Source organism: Zeugodacus cucurbitae, chromosome 2 (assembly GCF_028554725.1).
Source record: "Zeugodacus cucurbitae isolate PBARC_wt_2022May chromosome 2, idZeuCucr1.2, whole genome shotgun sequence".
In the NCBI taxonomy this organism is placed as follows: domain Eukaryota; kingdom Metazoa; phylum Arthropoda; class Insecta; order Diptera; family Tephritidae; genus Zeugodacus; species Zeugodacus cucurbitae.
In genome coordinates this window covers 29,422,242-29,440,338 of record NC_071667.1, presented here as the reverse complement: position 1 = coordinate 29,440,338, position 18,097 = coordinate 29,422,242, and the positions used below count along the sequence as shown (strand labels likewise).

General features: G+C 36.2%; 4 protein-coding genes across 9 annotated transcripts in view; 2 read left to right on the top strand and 2 right to left on the bottom strand.

The window, feature by feature from the left end:
• The window catches only part of Farp2_2 (FERM, ARHGEF and pleckstrin domain-containing protein 2), a 55,307-nt gene extending 52,662 nt beyond the window's left edge, over positions 1–2,645 (bottom strand). For 2 of the 5 annotated variants that reach the window (XM_054225443.1, XM_054225444.1), the window contains exon 1: positions 1,985–2,636. The gene's annotated coding sequence lies outside the window, so the exon portion shown is untranslated. Of the gene's footprint in view, positions 1–1,896 lie in introns of all 5 variants that reach the window. The other 3 variants (XM_029041285.2, XM_011186583.3, XM_054225445.1) reach the window with 3 other exon arrangements.
• A 290-nt stretch (positions 2,646–2,935) lies between these two features.
• Positions 2,936–5,121, top strand: LOC105213625 (probable ATP-dependent RNA helicase DDX55 homolog). The gene is made up of 4 exons (XM_011186582.3): positions 2,936–3,152; positions 3,208–3,603; positions 3,673–4,413; positions 4,475–5,121. The coding sequence occupies exons 1-4, from the start codon at positions 3,051–3,053 to the stop codon at positions 5,042–5,044; spliced, it is 1,809 nt and encodes a 602-aa protein (XP_011184884.1). The 5' UTR covers positions 2,936–3,050; the 3' UTR covers positions 5,045–5,121.
• On the bottom strand, positions 5,120–8,310 carry LOC105213624 (DNA replication licensing factor Mcm2). Its single transcript, XM_011186581.3, has 4 exons — positions 8,151–8,310; positions 7,065–8,099; positions 5,890–6,981; positions 5,120–5,827 (listed from the first exon to the last, which is right to left on the bottom strand). Exons 1-4 carry the CDS (start codon positions 8,154–8,156, stop codon positions 5,306–5,308), a joined length of 2,655 nt encoding a protein of 884 aa, XP_011184883.1. The 5' UTR covers positions 8,157–8,310; the 3' UTR covers positions 5,120–5,305.
• A 475-nt stretch (positions 8,311–8,785) lies between these two features.
• On the top strand, positions 8,786–14,671 carry Su(s)_5 (Protein suppressor of sable). 2 transcript variants are annotated; one of them, XM_011186580.3, is made up of 8 exons: positions 8,786–9,212; positions 9,910–10,346; positions 10,462–10,711; positions 11,531–11,773; positions 11,855–12,115; positions 12,206–12,417; positions 12,470–12,577; positions 13,631–14,671. In XM_011186580.3, the coding sequence occupies exons 1-8, from the start codon at positions 8,927–8,929 to the stop codon at positions 14,555–14,557; spliced, it is 2,724 nt and encodes a 907-aa protein (XP_011184882.1). In that variant the 5' UTR covers positions 8,786–8,926; the 3' UTR covers positions 14,558–14,671. The 2 variants fall into 2 exon arrangements, with proteins under 2 accessions (XP_011184882.1, XP_011184881.1); XM_011186579.3 differs by having other exon boundaries at positions 8,790–9,212; positions 12,191–12,417.
• The last annotated feature ends 3,426 nt before the right edge of the window (positions 14,672–18,097 follow it).

The window sequence follows — 18,097 nt, the reverse complement described above, 5'->3', positions numbered from 1 at the left end:
CAAGATACTTCAGCTTTTAGTTAGTTAGCCTAGTCAAGCGTCAAATATGATGAATTTCTATTTCAATTTGGGACTGGGAAAAATTTAAGCAACTGGTCTCTTATTAGGGGCACTGGTTATAGAAATATCATCCTGAATATTTTCCAAACTTTGAATGCCTTTGAAACGCTGGACTGATATATGGAGGAACAGTATAACACTGACCTCCTCCTTGAGTGTACTCAAATTTATAAAAAATACATCCCAAATACAATCTCTTTTAGAAAATTCTTCCGCAATTTTGGGGTGCAACTTCATATCCTCAAATTAATTTTTGTTAGTCATTTGTTTCTCTTTTATCTCTTGTCTTTAAAAATTAATTTAGTATGTCATCAGTATTAAAATAACTAAAAACTTGTGAATTTTTGCTGTTTGCGTTAAGCCTCACAAGCAATTATATAACTTTTATTCTTACGTATTCTTATTTTCTTATACCCGTATATGAGTGCTATGCCGACACAATAATAAACCAATGAACTCTTTCAAAGTGACTCATAATACTCATCGTAATAAATAATTATTTTTTTTTTTCAAATATGTATATAACATAATTCTGGTTTAACTAATGTTGCTCGATCATTTTTCTTTTCAAACCTCTCCAATATAAAAATTTATTCAAAGTTTACAAAAGTAAGCTTTTTTTAAATCGCTATTAACATCAGAAATTAATTGTGCAAAGAAAGTATAAAACTGCTTTAGAACTTCAAAAGATGTTCACGTTATAACATTTTCAAAGCTCTTAAAGCAAAACAAACTGTGAAATATGTGTCAAAGAAGAATAAAATATCAATGGGTGACATCATTACCTGTAGCTTGATTATCATTTTTGTTGTTGCTCTGTTTCTTGTTTACTTTTATCCGTACTTATATTTTTAACATGAAAATCGAGCGGCAAACCGTTGCAAGTTTCTCTTTCTGATAAAATACCAACATCTCTCTGAATAAATGTTCTTATCTCCTAATTTAAATATTGTATGTAGTAGATAATAGTTCGTTTGCAATTGAAAAAAGTCTTCCCAAGTGTCAGTGGCTTTTATTAAATTTTAATATACTACTTTACGCATACATATGCATATATTGAGATTATGTTTTATTTTACTTATTACTAGATTAAACAATTTGCAAAGTGAGCGATAAAATAAATAAATTTTTGAGTAGAACATTAACTATTAGAAAACCATATCTAATTTAATAATAATTTTCTTCTTATTTAATATACTTGAAAATGTAATAATTGTATATGAATGTATATCTATATGTATATTTACTTAGATATCGTTAATATGTACATGCATATAAGTACATATAGCCAGGCAATACCGAAACCGTAGACATTATATACATAAACGGGAGAGATAAGATAGCATGCAGTATCCAAATTACGTTTGCCCCAAATATGATGGAAAAATATGCACATTTAAACTCTGCAGTTTAAGGTTTGTAATTACTTCGAATGATTCTATCATTAACAATATGTATTAACAAGTTAACACCCTAACGCCGTCAATGATTTCTTCTTTTAATTTATTGGGGAATATTATTCTTATTCCCTTATATATCTACTTTGAGTTTAGAATAACTAAATTACCGATTTATATTATATTACCATAAATAACACCGCTATCAGTATAAATATAAGCATATATTTAAAATAATTTTATGTTTAAAACATAACTGTTTATACGAATCTATTGATAAACACATCAATGAAGTCCATCCACTAAATTTTTAACAGCCGTGGTGAGGTCAGAAATGTGTGGTAAATACGGATAACCGTATAGAGTGCATTTGTATGTGTTCATGAATGAACATAGCGAGGTCATATTACTGAGTCTGCCCCAACTAAATTTTACTTACGGATTGTGTTATTGTGTCCCCTGCATCCAATTGGTTAAACTTGAAGACAGTGGGGTATGGTGATTTTCCGAACAAATGTTTAACTTACAATTCGTGTTTTCTATCAACAATGGAGTGCTTATGTAGGCATCGCTTATTATTTGTATGGGTATGTATCCCTTTCGTCCTTGTGCCTGTCCAAAGCAAATACACACACAAAAACACAATTGCGAATTGTTGGTAAAGGGTGTTTCCGCATGGGGATCGGTTACTCAGTTTCGGTATTTATTCAGTAAATATGAATATTTGTAGGTGTAACAAAACCAAACACGAAGTAAATGTATTTTTAAATCAAAACACAACACATATATAGATATTGGTTAAACAATTGGCACTTATATTTTAATAAGATAATAATGAACTCAATTAACATATATATTGTGTTCATATATTATTGAATCTTCTCAGGGTGTTGCAAATTTTTTCCCCATTCACGTATACACAGAAAAACTGAATCGGAATTTTCTCCCACTACGCCTCGGTTAGAGTTTTGATGTAACTTGTATTATAATTTAAAAACACGAATTATAACTTTAATTAAACTCTTATTTCTTGACGCGGCTATGGGCAAAATGTTTTGTATTCACTATTTTATTATCAATATTTAATTATTAGCCCAGATTTATTAAAAAGTAATACCCGACAAGAATTAACAACCGTGCGCACCCATCAACGCCATTTTTGCCTTTGACGTCAAGAAATTCAACACAGACGAAATGTACAAGAAGTGTACTTTGACAAGTGCATTCCAATAATAAGGTGATACAAATGAAAAATACTTATGCTTACAGAGTGAAACTAGTGAATATTTCAATACAAATTATATTCCAAAATGGATTATGGACTAATAAAATTTAAAAATTTCGCAGAAGTGTATTTATTTTATAGTACACGCTACTCGTTACGTTTTGTACACTATTCCTATTAGTAGAGTTCCATAAATCTTACTATTTTATTCTTTCATGAAGAGAAATATCGAAAGATATACTTGGCAACTCTTGAGCACGTGGTGTTGAAATCAAAACAAAACAGAAAATCCAATTATCCTACCAAATAGCAGAAACCAAGTATTTATTTTGAAAACAATTGAATTAGAAGTGGAAAAATCAGTTTAAATGGCTCGTAGACAATGGACCGACCTAGAAAAAATATCTCTTTCCTCACCAATTCTCGAAGTGATTGAAAGTTTAGGTTTTGAGAAGACTACCCCGGTCCAAGTAAGATATATTTAATCAAGGTTTGCCTACCATTTCTAATTTTAAATATTTTAAGAGTGCTACAATACCATTACTACTTCAACGAAAAGATGTCAGTGTCGAGGCAGTAACAGGATCCGGTAAAACATTAGCTTTTTTGGTGCCTATGTTAGAGATGTTACAACATCGTCACACTGAGTCGCCCTGGACGTCCAAAGAAATTGGTGCGTTAATTATATCACCAACACGCGAACTTGCCTTCCAAATATCGGAAGTTTTGGACACATTTTTGGAAAGAAAAGAGTTGAATTTTTTACGTCAGAAGTTAGTCGTGGGTGGTAGCAGCATAGAAGAAGACATTTCGGCGATTAAAAAAGACAGTCCTTGTATTTTGGTATGTACCCCAGGTCGATTGGAGGATTTATTCGAGAGAAAGGGTGATCTAAACCTTGCGGGCAGAGTAAAAAGTTTGGTAAGTAACATATATAAAAGATTTAAGAAATAATATTTAAATTTTTTAATAAAAAATTTTGTAATACAGGAGCTGCTTGTGCTGGATGAAGCTGACCGATTACTTGATCTGGGTTTCAAAGCAACCATCAACAACATTCTTAGTTACTTGCCTAGACAACGACGTACTGGTCTATTCTCCGCTACTCAAACACAAGAGCTAACAGATCTTATACGCGCCGGTCTTAGGAATCCTGTTCGAGTTTCGGTTAAGGAAAAATCCACTATTAGTACACCAGTGAGGTTGCAGAATTTTTACAAAGTCGTGCAACCTGAGGAAAAATTTTTAGCTCTTCTACATTTCTTACGTTCGCCGCTTACTTCTCGTGGAAAGGTTATGGTTTTCTTTCCCACTTGCGCATGTGTAGAATATTGGTTAACAGTCATTACACATTTTCTACCAAAACGTTGCATACTGGGAATTCATGGCAAAATGAAAAATAAACGTAAAAATACAGTGGAAAAATTCAGACAGGTGGCGGACGCGGTGTTACTCTCTACCGATGTATTAGCACGTGGTCTAGATGTGCCTGAAATCGATTGGGTGGTACAATGGGATCCGCCAGCAAGTGCAAGTAGTTTCGTACATCGTGTGGGACGTACCGCACGGCAGGGCAATGAAGGAAATGCGCTAGTGTATCTCCTACCCACCGAGGATGCTTACATTACTTTTCTAAAGATAAATCAAAAAGTTGAACTTAATGAGCTGCAGGATGTCAATCACAATGCCGATGAACTGGAGCCAACTCTAGAGAAGTTTCATAAACTACAAGTGAGTTTTATTCTAATAATTTTCTGAAATGTGTTGTTATATCCTGTGTGTGTTTTGTCAGTTAAAGGATAAGGATATTTTCGATAAAGGAACCCGTGCCTTCGTATCACACGTTCAGGCATACACAAAGCATGAGTGTAATGCGATTTTGCGTCTAAAAGATTTGGACTTGGGAAGAGTTGCCACAGCATATGGCTTGCTTCAAATGCCGCGCATGCCAGAGTTGAAGAATTGTGAAAATACGAATTTTATTGGACCTAAATGTGATGTAGATATAACAAAATTGAGCTATAAAAATCCACAAAAGGAAAAAATACGACAAGAAAAACTCAAGGTCTATGAAGAAAGTGGCGTATGGCCAGGGAAGAAAAAATTCAAGAAACGCACGGAATCTTGGGAGCAAACCAAAAAGGCGAAAATGGATACGAAAACTAAAAAAGAACTTAGAAAAGCGAAGAAACAGCGAAAACTCGAAAGTGGAGCTGTGGGTGATAAAGCAAAGAAAAGAAAACCGCAATATACACAAGAAGAGTTAGATGAACTAGCAAACGATATACGGTTATTCAAGAAACTGAAGAAAAATAAAATTTCCGAAGAGGATTTTGATAAAGAAATGGGTATTGAGGATTAGGCAGACATTATTTCAAGTTGAACATTATTTCTAAGTAAAAATCTGTTTTGTAATTTAATAAAGGTTTTACCACAGTTTCCTTGTAAAAGATATAACTTTATTGGTAATTGTACTTTAAGCGCGACAATTTATCGCGGGATACATGTTATCTTACTATGTAATAAAATAATGATGAATATAAAAGTGCCGAACATGGTACGATGAAACAAAACAAACACATATGTCTTAAAACGTATAACAAAATTATTTAAATGGGAATGATTACACCGCAGCTTCTGTGACGATCTGCAGAATTGTACGCCGTTTGGGGTCGTAGGAAAATCCATTTTGTTTGAAAATTTCCGAATCGTAGAACGGTTTTAAATTAAAAATGTCTAATTGTTTTGCACGCTCGATGAGATCGCGTTCCATTATTTCCACATGCGTTGCTGTAGGACCCTCTTTACAACGTATGTACGCTAGCTGGTCGAGCGTTAGTTGTCGTAGAATGAAGAATAGCAATTCTGAGTGATCCTTCTGGAAGGAGAGATACTTCTGGAATGCTGTGCGCATTTTCTTCATTACACTGAACTTTTGCGCTTCAATGAAGCTCTCCAACATCATGCGTATAGACATGCTGACATCAGCCTCAGTAACATTCTCACGCAAATGCATGCGTGCGTGCGCTTCGGACATGCGGATAACGCTTTCAATATGCCTTACGGTTATTGGCAACGAACCGGTGGCAAAGGACTCCTGGCGTAGTTGTGCATACATCTTGGCTATTTTGTCTTCATCAATGTTCTAAATAGAAAGAAAAACCGTAACAAACATATTTGAATTTGTATTGTAATTGGTTTACTAACCGTGAGTTTAGGGCGCACATTTTCCTTGGCATAAATAATGTACTGCCGTAAAAGATCCTGAGGTATTTCAGTAACTCCTGTTGTCTGCGTTTCTTCTACATACTCCTCGCTTGAGGGGTGGTGTTTGATGTGTGAATTTACCACGAACTTAGCCAGATGCTGATCTTGCATGGGATCGAATTCGTCTTTAACTACACAAAGTACGTCGAAACGCGACAGAATTGGTTCCGATAGGTTGACATTTTCAGAAAAGGTCATCGACGGATCATAGCGTCCGCCAATTGGATTGGAAGCAGCAATAACTGTGCAGCGAGCTTGTAAAGAGGTTACAATACCAGCTTTTGATATTGAGATTGACTGTTGTTCCATGGCTTCGTGAATGGATGTTCGATCTTGGTCATTCATTTTGTCAAACTCATCAATTAGACATACTCCTTGATCGGCTAACACTAAAGCGCCTGCTTCCAAAGTCCACTCACGTGATATCGGATTTCGACGAACATAAGCTGTCAAACCCACAGCACTAGCACCCTGTCCAGTTGTGAAAACCGCGCGTGGTGCTATCTTTTCGGTGTATTTCAAAAACTGCGATTTTGCTGTGCCGGGATCTCCGCATATGAGCAAATTTATGTCACCTCTAACTTTATGTTTATCACCTGGGTTCTTAGACTCTCCACCGAATAATGCCAAGGCAAGCGCACGTTTTATATATTCATGTCCATATATAGAAGGAGCCATTGACGCAATTATTCTTTCCGCGATCCTTGGATCTTTGCTTAACTTCTGGATGGTAGCTATATCCTCATCTGTTAGCGACTGTACGACTTGCTTACTGTCCTTCACCACAATGTGATTTGCTATAATTACAGTAGCGAAAACTGGGAACCCTTGCTCTGTATTTAGAGAGCCATCATAATTGTTGGTGTAAATACCAGTCACCTCCAGTTCATCGCCTGGCTTACACAAATCGCATAGATCTGCCAAAAGTATAACGTCTTTGCTTCTTGGGATCCGCCCAGCGGGAATACGACCAGGTGATTCTTGCAATGTAATCTTCTGGTAATTGCGATAAAGCGTTTGCTCCATATTTATCTGAAGAAAGATAGAATAATTAATGTACAGATAAAAAATTACTTGTGTTTTAGTATTATAAATAATTTCCCCCAGTAACTTACAGAAAATGGACCAGCACTTTGACACTCTGGGCAGGAACCCGGTTTTACTTCGGAATTCTGTGATTGAACAAAGGGCCCCAAAACGTAACCACATTTTACACAGTCATATTTAATAACTGAAAGCTGAGGCAGTACGCCAGTTGTTGCAGTAACTACACCCAAAGTACGCACGAGCTGGTTTAAATGTAGTTTGCGGAAGGTACGTAACTCTTCTATAAGTGGCAGTTCTGATATACGAACATGAATTTCTGTTGTAACTCGTTCGTACGTTGGAAATATAGACAAAACCATTTCTTTTGCGACTTTATCGAAGATTTCCAACATTTGAAAAGGAGCTTCAGGTAAGAAATATGCCAATACGTGTTCCTTGTTTGCCAAATCTGTATATGACACCACAAATGACGATTTATTCTGCTCACACATACGACGAATGCGATCCCTGTATGTGTATGTACCACGCTCGTCCACAAATGTGCGCAAAAATGACTGAAAACGATTGGCAATTTCTGTGCGTGGTCCAAGCATACTGACCCACTCTTTTGTCGAATGACCCTTTGTATCTTCTAAATTTTCTATAGATTCTATCATTTCTGCATCTTCCATTTCACCTTCTGCCGCTTTTTCCGCAGCTCGGCGTTTTGCACGTGGACCGACATCGTCGTCATCGTCACTTTGGTCAAAACCCAGATCGCGATCATCGCGATGTATACCTAAGGCACGGTCACGTTTTCGCATTTCAGATTCAGCTGCGTGCCGCTCGCCTTGTGACAACTCTGAGAAATCCTCATCATCGTCCAACATTGCGGGATCATAGTGGTCCAACTCTGGCATAGGCCGGTAGTCGTTCTCCATATTATCCCCAAACAACTCCTCACCATCTTCTTCCTCTTCGTCTCGTATAGTTTGATCTCCAAGGATTTCATCTTCATTTTCGAATGGCTCAAAATCACCAACTGGTGAAGTCATTGCAGCTCGCAATTCACGTCGGTCGTCTACATCACTAGGCGTTGCTGGAGGTGGAGAACTCACTTGATCCTATAAAATTCATATATTATTACGGATAATATTTATATTACAATTAATTACCGCCATTTCTTTTATTTACAATATCTTTTTAACAAAATTGTATCTGATGTTGACGAACTAATGCAAATAATTTGAAGTTTATTACTTTCTGCTATTGCATGCACGCGAAGCAGTTTTTGGCGCCACTTATGACAGCGTAATGTATACGCAAGAAAGATGTAATATAAATAAAGGGTGTATGTCTTGGATATAGTTTTATGTTTTTGTGTTTTCTTTTTCTGAATTCAAACTGGGAATCAAAACCTAATATTAATTTGATTATTTTTAATATTTTTTTAACAATATTAATATATTTAATTTGACTAAACAATAAATGTATATTTTTCCACTTTGCATAAAGGTACATCTCTTTGCGCCTGATGACGAAAACGATTTATTAAAAGTTGATAAACATTGCGACCGCCTTGATTGTTCTGATTTAATTCGATTTTCAATGTTAGAGTTGTATTTTGATTATCGGAATACAATTAAAATAAACAGAGTCAACGTTTTCAGCTATTAAATATAATAAATGTTGATAAAAAATATGAAATTAACATTTAGATAGTGTAAATTTATAAACCGAATATATTTACATATTCTGTTGGACCTTGGATGAAGATTGTTAAGTTTCGATTGCTAATCCTGTTGGTAATATCGATTTAATTTTTAAATCGCTATATAATTTTCGCAAAAGCACCGTTACTTCTTGAGAAAAATTGGCGTCACTCCAAAATTTGCGGACAATTAATTGCCAGGATTTTATTAAATATATTTAAAAAGTTAAAACTTGCAAAATGCCAGCTCGTTCATCAGATGGCAAGATAGTGGAAAAATTGCGGGCACGGAAACCTGCGCAAATATGCAAAAAGCGTCCCACTCGAGTCGTTCCAAAAAGGCAAATGCAACGTAGCAGAGGCGTAATTGTAACGATGTCTGTGGAGCAAAGTGGTGGAATATCTTTAAATACACCCGAATGTGTGGCGACGTCCCACTCAAGAAAAATATCAACTACGTCTGCATTATTCAGTCCTACGGGCGTATCAATCGGAGTTTTATGTGAGAGTACAGAGAACAAAGAAGGCAAGCATTTTATGGGCATTTTTTTTTTGAATAAATACAAACATCTCATTACCAAATGTATAAAAAATGTTTTAACAATAATTATGGTTTAAAGATCAATCAAAGTAAGGAAATGCATTCGGACGTCAGCGAAGTAGAAGAAAATACGCATATTTAATTAATTTCGGCGATTAAACCCAATTAGGCTAATTGTAACGTCCTCATCTAAATATTTAGCTACAAAAAAGGAAATTCTCAAAATTACACTTCTTCATACATATACATATATGTATGCATATGTTATGTGTGGCGGCGTTTATTATGCATTTGAATATTAAAAAAAAAATGCACCATCATACCATAAACACATTCATGGCTATTCTTTTTGAGAACTGTTGAACATAATTAAAATATAAATTCCCTAGACAGCCGGTTCTGTGATACCGGAATTAACACGGATTTCATCAAGCCAAGGGTTCTATTAACGATTGAACCAAACGTAGAAAAATTAGAATTCATTTATTATTGGTTTGGGGAAAACAAAATGATAATTTTAATTCTTATAATGCGGAATGAAAACCAAATAAAAAACGTTTTTTGTAATATACAATTAATTTCTAATTGCAAAATGCAAATTAAAGTTTTTACTATATATTCTAAACAAATAATTTGTCATAAAATATTTAAATGTTTCAATATTTGAAACTTCATCTTACAGTGATAGTGGATATGAAAAATTGTTCTCAAGATAATGCAAACATAGCAATGGATTTGAATAATTTATCACCGGAAATGAAAATACCATTGAAAACTAAATCAAAGTCACTCGCATGCGAACTTCGAAATGTTTTGCACTTTCTAGACGATCAACAGTTGGAAAAACTGTCTGAAATCAAAATTAAAAACATCCAACAATTGTTGAATATACCACTAAGGAAATTGCTTGAAATAAAACTCAGTAAAGACCAAATACAGTTGCTTTTAGCTTTGGTAGAAAAAGAAATTCAGGTTGATTCAGTAGCGCCTGAATTCACTCCCGAAGAAGTGCAGCCGATGAGAGTTATAGCAGAGGAATTTCAAAAATTGGACTCAATTGATGATGATGACGATGAGAAACCATTGGTAATTGACGAAAGTCTACATATTATTTATGAGGTAATACATAAATAACTCTAGCAAATTTAATGTAAGCCTAGATTTTACATAATTTAAACCTAGACTTTAAATTAATTCAAACCTAGTTTTTAAGGTAAAACTTTTTTTTTTTTAGAATAAAAACGTATCAAATATTGAAGAACGCAGTTTGGATGCTATTGAGGACTGTTTTTCCAAAATTCGTAATGTCAAAGTACCTCAAGCGCGAGCTGCTCTACAAGAAGTACGCACGGAGTTAACTGAGATCATTGCCGAATTGAGTAGAAAAGAAAACAGGATATTGGACAATATGAGTAATAATAAGAACGTTGTGAAAACAGCTGGTACTGAAGAAGCCGTCACAACAACTAGTAAAATTCTCCAAAGTAAATTTGAACACTATACTGTTGATGAAAATATTAATTTCGATGGAATAAGATTGATCTTGGTCACAGACAATTAAGGGTGGAAATAGAGTTAGTTAGGCGGTTCAATATATACTATTTTTTATAAAACATAGTTTGGTAGTAAAAGTACTGAGAAATATGTTTCCAAAATTTCTGTCCTTTTTTATAAGCCATTTTTCCCAAGCATTCTTTTATAAAGATTTTTCTGCGCATACACGCTAGTTTGACATATTTATAGTGGCAGAATTTATAGTTTGTGCTTTATGCGAATATAAAATCAGAATGTTATACTCATACTCAAAAGTTACAAAACGAACTTTTAAGTGAACTGATGGCTAGCAGTAGTCTAAAGTATTTACACACATTTTTAGTGCATTAAAAGAAGCCCAAATTTCGGCAAATTTTAGCGTTTGCGGCCATTGTCCTCTTAGCATTGTTGCTAACAATCTTTTATTAATGAGACTTATTGTGGATTTTGAATGACATTTCCTATTGTTCTTCCGCATTCTCTTTGAGACATCGCCGGTTTCTGTTCAGTTGTCTTTAAAAAAATATATTATATAAAAAATATAAGCTTCGGAGTCGCAAAATCACTCTTCAACTTGGTAACAATCGCTCATCGAGTTACAACTGATAATTCTTTATTTGTGGTATTTTGCTTAGAAGGATAGATCCCAATTCGCTTGTGTAAACTCTTTAGTGTGTGTAAATACTTAGATTAGATACTCAGAATCCATCTGAATTACTCTTTAACAATTTGAAGTGTATGTGTAGTAAGTCATTGAACACGTCTTTTAGCGTCACCGTTACACTCAATTCTGCAACCGACAGTTTTGATTAGAAAATTGCCAACTCCATTAAAGAAAAAGGAACTTAATGTGGATGCTGATAGTACGACCAGTCTTGACCTTAATTCGTCCAATGTGAACAAAGTGGAAACTATTGCCGATGCAGCTGAATCTAAGAAACCTGAACCAATGCCGCTACAGAAAAAAGGAAGGAAACGTAATATTAAAGTAATGAATTTGGTGGATGATAAAGGTAATGCAGTCAAAGAGAAATCCAGTAAATTATTTACAAGAATTAATCGAACAACTCACTAAACTTTATAACACATTTCAGATGGCTTAGATATAGCGGGTGCACCTCCTTCCGAAGTATCTGTCGCCGATCTTCCCTCTAAAGTTTCGGAAAACAAATCACCTTCGTCGGAGTCTTTGCTAATCAATCAAACATCAAATATAATTGAATCTAAGAAGTTCCAGGACAGTGGTTTAGTATCAGATGATTCTATGAATGCAAATGTTCAAGAGCTGACTAACCATTTAGATACCAGTGATAATGATCTAGAAACCAATATATCGCTTAATTCGTATTGTGAAGGTATGATGTTATATATTTGTATTTTAAACCAAAAAAAAAATTTATTGAACATTTGTTATATGGGTACATTTAAAGGATCAAAAATTCCAGCAAAACGGCGAATTCAGTTCGACGCGAAACCATGCGATGAAGATAGCCGTAGAAACAGTTCGAATGATGCAGACAAACTTGTAACAATTACGAATACACCATTGTCACCCATATCTAATGAAATTATGAGTCCAATAAAAGCGAATTCCTTGATTAGTAATTATAAACCAGCTCTGGAGATTGATGGTCAATGTGCAGGGATGGTATATTTGGTAGGAGTAGGTATTATTAAAGTATATTTAGCATTAATTGATTTCTTTGCAGGTCAAAGAAATGGATCTAACCAACGTTTCCATAAACAAACCACATAATTTAGATTTGTTGTTGCGTTCTAATACCACTGATCCTAGATTGTTGAAGTACTTGAAGAAGGTGAGGCTTAGATAATGTAAACACATTATTTCTCAACATATATATATATTCGGCCCTATTCCCGTTGTCGTTGTCGTTTTAATAGTCGTTTCTAAGTCGTTGTCGTTCTTGTCGTCGTTTCGTTCCTAAATTGGTATTCTTGAAGTATATCGTAACGCCTAAGAAAAGTTATCGAAATTTGTCTACATATTTTATATAGTATACTTTAAGGAGCTCTTTTCCCATATAAAAATTTCTTTCTTATGCAACGAGACACATTTTTAAAGCAGTCCTTAATGGATTTTATGCTATTCTATATTGACTCTAAACAACGTTATCACTGTAATTATTGTACTTAAGTACAACAATGTTAGTCTTCCATCTTTATTTGATTTTTTAAAATAAGTAGTGGTGACATCTGCGTCCTCCAAACTTTTTTCTAAAATATGTTATACTTCCAGCGTCTCATGCTCCTTGCTTCTGGCTAATCCGACTACTCTAACTAGTGGTCCAGCCAAAGAAGACATGGGTATCTGTTTATTAACTCCTCCTCTTGTTGGAGTACTATTTTTTCTTCGTTTTGAATTTTAAGATCTTTCATATCTTAAATATATTCTTAGATATAAAAATGCAATTTTATTAATGCCAACAATTTCCGACGAGAGATGGCGGTGGAATGGATTTATTTATTTTTTTTTTTTTGAGAAAAAAATATCCCTCCCAAAAAATCGAAATTTAAAGGATCTATCCCTTTTCTAAAGTCTTTGGTATTTTTCCATTTCAGAAATTAAAATTTCAAACTGTTTCCGATTTGGAATTTTCATCTTCACTTCAAATATTCCTTCAAATAACCGCGTCGTTTTTATGTCGCTCACAATTATAGCAACGACAAAAAACGACTGTTTCTATGTCGTTTCTATAGTCGTTTCAAATTGGGGAATCTCAATTTATTTTCGATAAATGTCGTTAACGCCAACAGGAATGCCAAATAGGCGTTCTTAAGTCGTTTTAAAACGATAACGACAACGGGAATAGGGGCGATTATACATCAAATTCATTTGAAATATTTCGCAGGAAAACAGTACTGCGCCCTGCTCCACGACTCTTTGTGGCATCAGCAAAGTGGTTCAAAGCGATCCTCGTCGCTCGACTAGCATTTACAATGCGGAAAAATTTCAAAATCAACGAACACAAGAATCAACACAGTCAACACCCAATATGCTGCTATACGGGTGTTTGCAGCGGTCACCATGGTATCAGTCCCTCATGTCTACAATGAAAATACAAATAAATCAAACCATTTCGATATTGGTACGTGCTATCAATAATTTTCAAAAAATTCGCTTGGATGATCCATATGCTGTTTTTGATATATTTAAACTTTATTGCGCCGGCGAGTTATTGGAAATTTTGGAAAATCTCGGCCTGTTCGTTGACGTTAACGGTGTCATATCTGAAAAGAAAAATATGAGCAGTTACGCGGGTCGATCGTACGGCTGCGCTTCCGTTGTAAATGCTACATACAGTTTTATACAACCGGTAGATCCACACTCCGTAACAGTACAACAACAAATGCGTTCATATACTTCGCCAGCGTCAAATTTCGTTGCATCACCTACAACATTCCAACCGTCTGCACCATTTATAAGTTGCTATGTGGATTCGCCGCAAATGGCAATGGATAAGCCCACACAATTGCCGCAACCATATATGTTTCGTCCAAAACCGTCACCATATCGTGCTCCACTACCGCCACGCCGACATTGCGGTCTCAAGGTGCCCTATTCGTCTAAAGCAGCTCTAACGCGCTCATCGTTGTCTCCTATAAAACCTCAGCCTCGTTGCTCGGACTCTGAAGAAGAAAACTGGGATTTAGATGATGATGATATCAAATCATCGACACCGATAAAACCTTCACTTAGTCCAAGTTCTGCCAGTGATTGCGACCAGCGCTCCCCAAAATATGAAAAATCGTACGGAAATGAAAATAAACGTTACTAATAATCCGTATAAAAAATAAGTCATTCAAATCAACATTGAAATTGTTTGTTTATTTCTTTTTCAATTTTTTGTTAAGTTTTCTTTTACCTAGAAGGTATCAGGCTTAATAGCGAATATGAGTTCTCTTATGTAATGTTTTGTGCAGGATACAATTTAATTTTAAATGCGTTGAAATAAATCGCAAATCAAATCAACATAAAATGACAACTTTGTTTACTTTTTTCGATTTATACGGGTGGTAGTCTGTGGAGGGTACATTTCTCCAGTCTGCTGAATGGCACTGAAAGAGCAACGCCATTAGATGGTGAACCCGATTCCCCAATCGATGACGACGAAAAAAATGCTCCGACCACGATGATATTCGAATAGCTATTACCCGATTGAAGAACAACAAAGAGGCGGGGGTCGATGGATTGCCGGCAGAGCTATTCAAATACGAGCTATTCTTTGTAGAATATGGACGAATGAATGCCAGGTGATTGGAACCTAAGGGTGCTCAGCCCAATCCACAAAAAGAGAGACCCTACAATCTGTCACAATCCAAATTATCGCCATAAAATCGGTATCCCCGCAAAACTAATACGGCTGTCAGTTTACATAGCTATACCAAAAGCTCCCTCTAGAGAGGGAAGGACATCTCCTAGCCGTTCGATATCAAAAGAGGTTTCATACAGGGTGGCTCACTATAGTGTGACTTCTTTAACCTGATGCTTTAGAAAATAATACGAGCTGCAGAGCTAAGTAGATAAGGTACAATTTTCTATAAGAGTGTACAGCTGCTGGCGTACGCCGATGATATTGATATAATTGGATACAACAACCGCGACGTTAGTTCTGATTTTTCCAGACTGGAGTGGACGAGGACAAGACGAAATATCTCCTGTCATCAAACAAACAGATAGCGCATTCGCGTCTTGGCTTCCAAGTCACTGTTGACAGTCATAAAATTGTAGGTTTATCTTGGTACCATCATTAACACCAATAATAATGTCAGGCAACGCAAAATCACTCTTACCAACAGGTGTTTATGAGTATGCAATTGAAAAGTAAAGTCTTCTCTCGACGAACAAAAACCAAACTCTACAAGTCCCTCAACATTTCCGTCCTGTTTATGGTGCTGAAGCGTGGACGGTGTCAACATCCGATGAGACGACATTAGGAGTTTTTGAGAAAGGTTTTGCGGAAGATTTATGGTCCCTCAAACATTGGAAACCGCGAATACCGCAGACGATGGAACGAAGAGCTGTACGAGTTATACGGCGACATTGACATAGTTCAGCGAATAAAAAGACAGCGGCTACGCTGGCTAGGTCATATTGTCCGAGTGGACGAAAACACTTCAGCTTTGAAAGTGTTCGGTGTATACGCCAGTAAAGAAGAATAAATCTACTATGGTGAATAAAATAGCTGATCGTTTCCCAAATCAAATATTTCTACTATCAATAATAGGGACTTAAGGGTACCGCCATTGCTTTTGCAAGTAAGTCCTCATGAGCAACCATATTACTACAGCGTCTTTCAAGCGGAGGTTACTGCAATTAAAGAAGACCTTCTTGTTCTGACAAAGAAGGTGCTTACAACAAGAAACGTATTTATATTCACAGACAGCCAAGCGGTTGTAAAATCACTAAAGTCTCAAAGGGTTTCTTCAAAGTTGGTGAAGGAATGCCTTGAACTGTTAGTAGAATTAGCATCCGATTTTACGATACATCTGCAATTGGGTTCCAGGACACAGCGATATTTAAGGTAACTGTGAAGCAGATGAACTTGCCAGATTGTGTACAACGTTAATTGACAAATATGTTGAAATTTAAAAGGAACTATATAAGAATTCTGCTATGAGTTCTAACGGGACATTGTTTGATTGATAGGCATGCCTGCAGATTGAGGATACCATACACTGATTATTGCAGAAGCTATCCAGAAATAGAAGAAGAAACTGTAGAACTTTTTCTATGCGGAAGAGAATGCCTCGAGAGTTTCCTCGATGATATCTCGGAAGTTGCACAATTAAAACGTTTTGTATAAATTAATTTCATCAACACCACTGAGTGGTTCAATGAGGACATGGTAGTTCCAGTCCCGGTGCCTCCTGAAGGCCGAGTCCTTATTATAAAAACGGCTTGTGTGAACATTGTTGGAGAGAGTGAGAGCGCGTTCTTAAGAATGAGTATTTCGTTGATGGAAATAAGCTTTTTTTGCCAATATTCACCGACGGACATACATTTGAAATAGGCATTGTGTAAAAGGTAGTTTACATCGCAATGACTTCAAATCATCCCTTCAGGGGGAGTTTTCGGATATAGCATAATGTGTGTGTTCACGGATGAGTTGGCTCTAGTTACTTAGTATTTCAGTTACAGTTACTTGTAATCGTATATTTCTACATAAATTTCTCTGCCACCTCAGAGATATTTTCAACGGCAAAACTAAATACTTTAAGAACTTTCTTCCAAATTAAATATGCATTAAAAATATTCAAATGAGATACATCAGTTGCGTTGGCTTGACTCTCTAAATTTCATATGGTTTGAGAATAAATGTTAATTTTTTTGATTTATTACTAAAACATACTAAATACTATAGTTTTTCTTAGCTTTCAATAATTTGTCTGCGGTGTGTTTTCTGGTGTAGTGCCCATATGCAGTTTTAATATTTGCTGTTTTCAGATACATATGTACTATATGTGCTATTTATACAACTACATGCATATATACATATATGAGTTTATTTATGGCTATATGTTCATATGATGGAGTCATATGTAGAAGTTCACGTAAGTGAGGAAAGTTTCTGACTGCCATTCACTTGGGAGTGGCCAGGAACGATTCTTTTACATGTGGCTCAAGCAGCTCACAACTTCCGGTCTTAGACCAAGTATCCTCTGGGTAGCCAACAGACATCCGTCTGGAAGCGAGCTAAAGTGAGAAGGCGAATCCCGCTTATGCGGTTGTGCGTAGGGCTTGGGACCCACCACATAAAAACGAATAACCAGTGAATAAGAAACACAGGCCTCGGATGAGAAACCCCCCTTTTGATGACGACCACGGCAAACGTAGTTATAAAGGACTATGATTAAAGGGCATGCACCTGGAATGTCCGGACCCTTAATTGGGAAGGTGCCTCTGCCCAGCTGGTTGATGTCCTCGTAAGAGTAAAGGCTGACATCACCGCAATCCAAGAAATGCGATGGACGGGACAAGGACGGAAGAAGGTGGGTCCTTGTGACATCTACTACAGCGGCCATATAAAGGAGCGCAAATTCGGTGTGGGATTCGTGGTGGGAGAGAGACTCCGTCGTCGAGTCCTGGCATTCACCCCGGTGGATGAACGTCTAGCCACAATCCGCATCAAAGCGAGGTTCTTCAACATATCGCTGATTTGCGCCCACGCCCCAACGGAAGAGAAGGACGAAGTGACCAAAGATACCTTCTATGAGCGCCTAGAACGTACCTATGAGCGCTGCCCCCGCCACGATGTCAAAATCGTGCTTGGCGATTTCAACGCTAGGGTGGGTAAAGAAGGTGTCTTTGGCACAAC

Bases quoted from the DNA above. Each gene is read 5' to 3' on its own strand.
- LOC105213625 (XM_011186582.3), top strand. From the start codon at position 3,051: ATGGCTCGTAGACAATGGACCGACCTAGAAAAAATATCTCTTTCCTCA. The intron at 3,604-3,672 runs GTAAGTAACATA...TTTGTAATACAG, and splicing joins CGGGCAGAGTAAAAAGTTTG to GAGCTGCTTGTGCTGGATGA. The intron at 4,414-4,474 runs GTGAGTTTTATT...GTGTTTTGTCAG, and splicing joins AGAAGTTTCATAAACTACAA to TTAAAGGATAAGGATATTTT.
- LOC105213624 (XM_011186581.3), bottom strand. The intron at 6,982-7,064 runs GTAAGTTACTGG...ATCTTTCTTCAG, and splicing joins AAAGTGCTGGTCCATTTTCT to ATAAATATGGAGCAAACGCT. The intron at 5,828-5,889 runs GTTAGTAAACCA...CTTTCTATTTAG, and splicing joins ATGTGCGCCCTAAACTCACG to AACATTGATGAAGACAAAAT.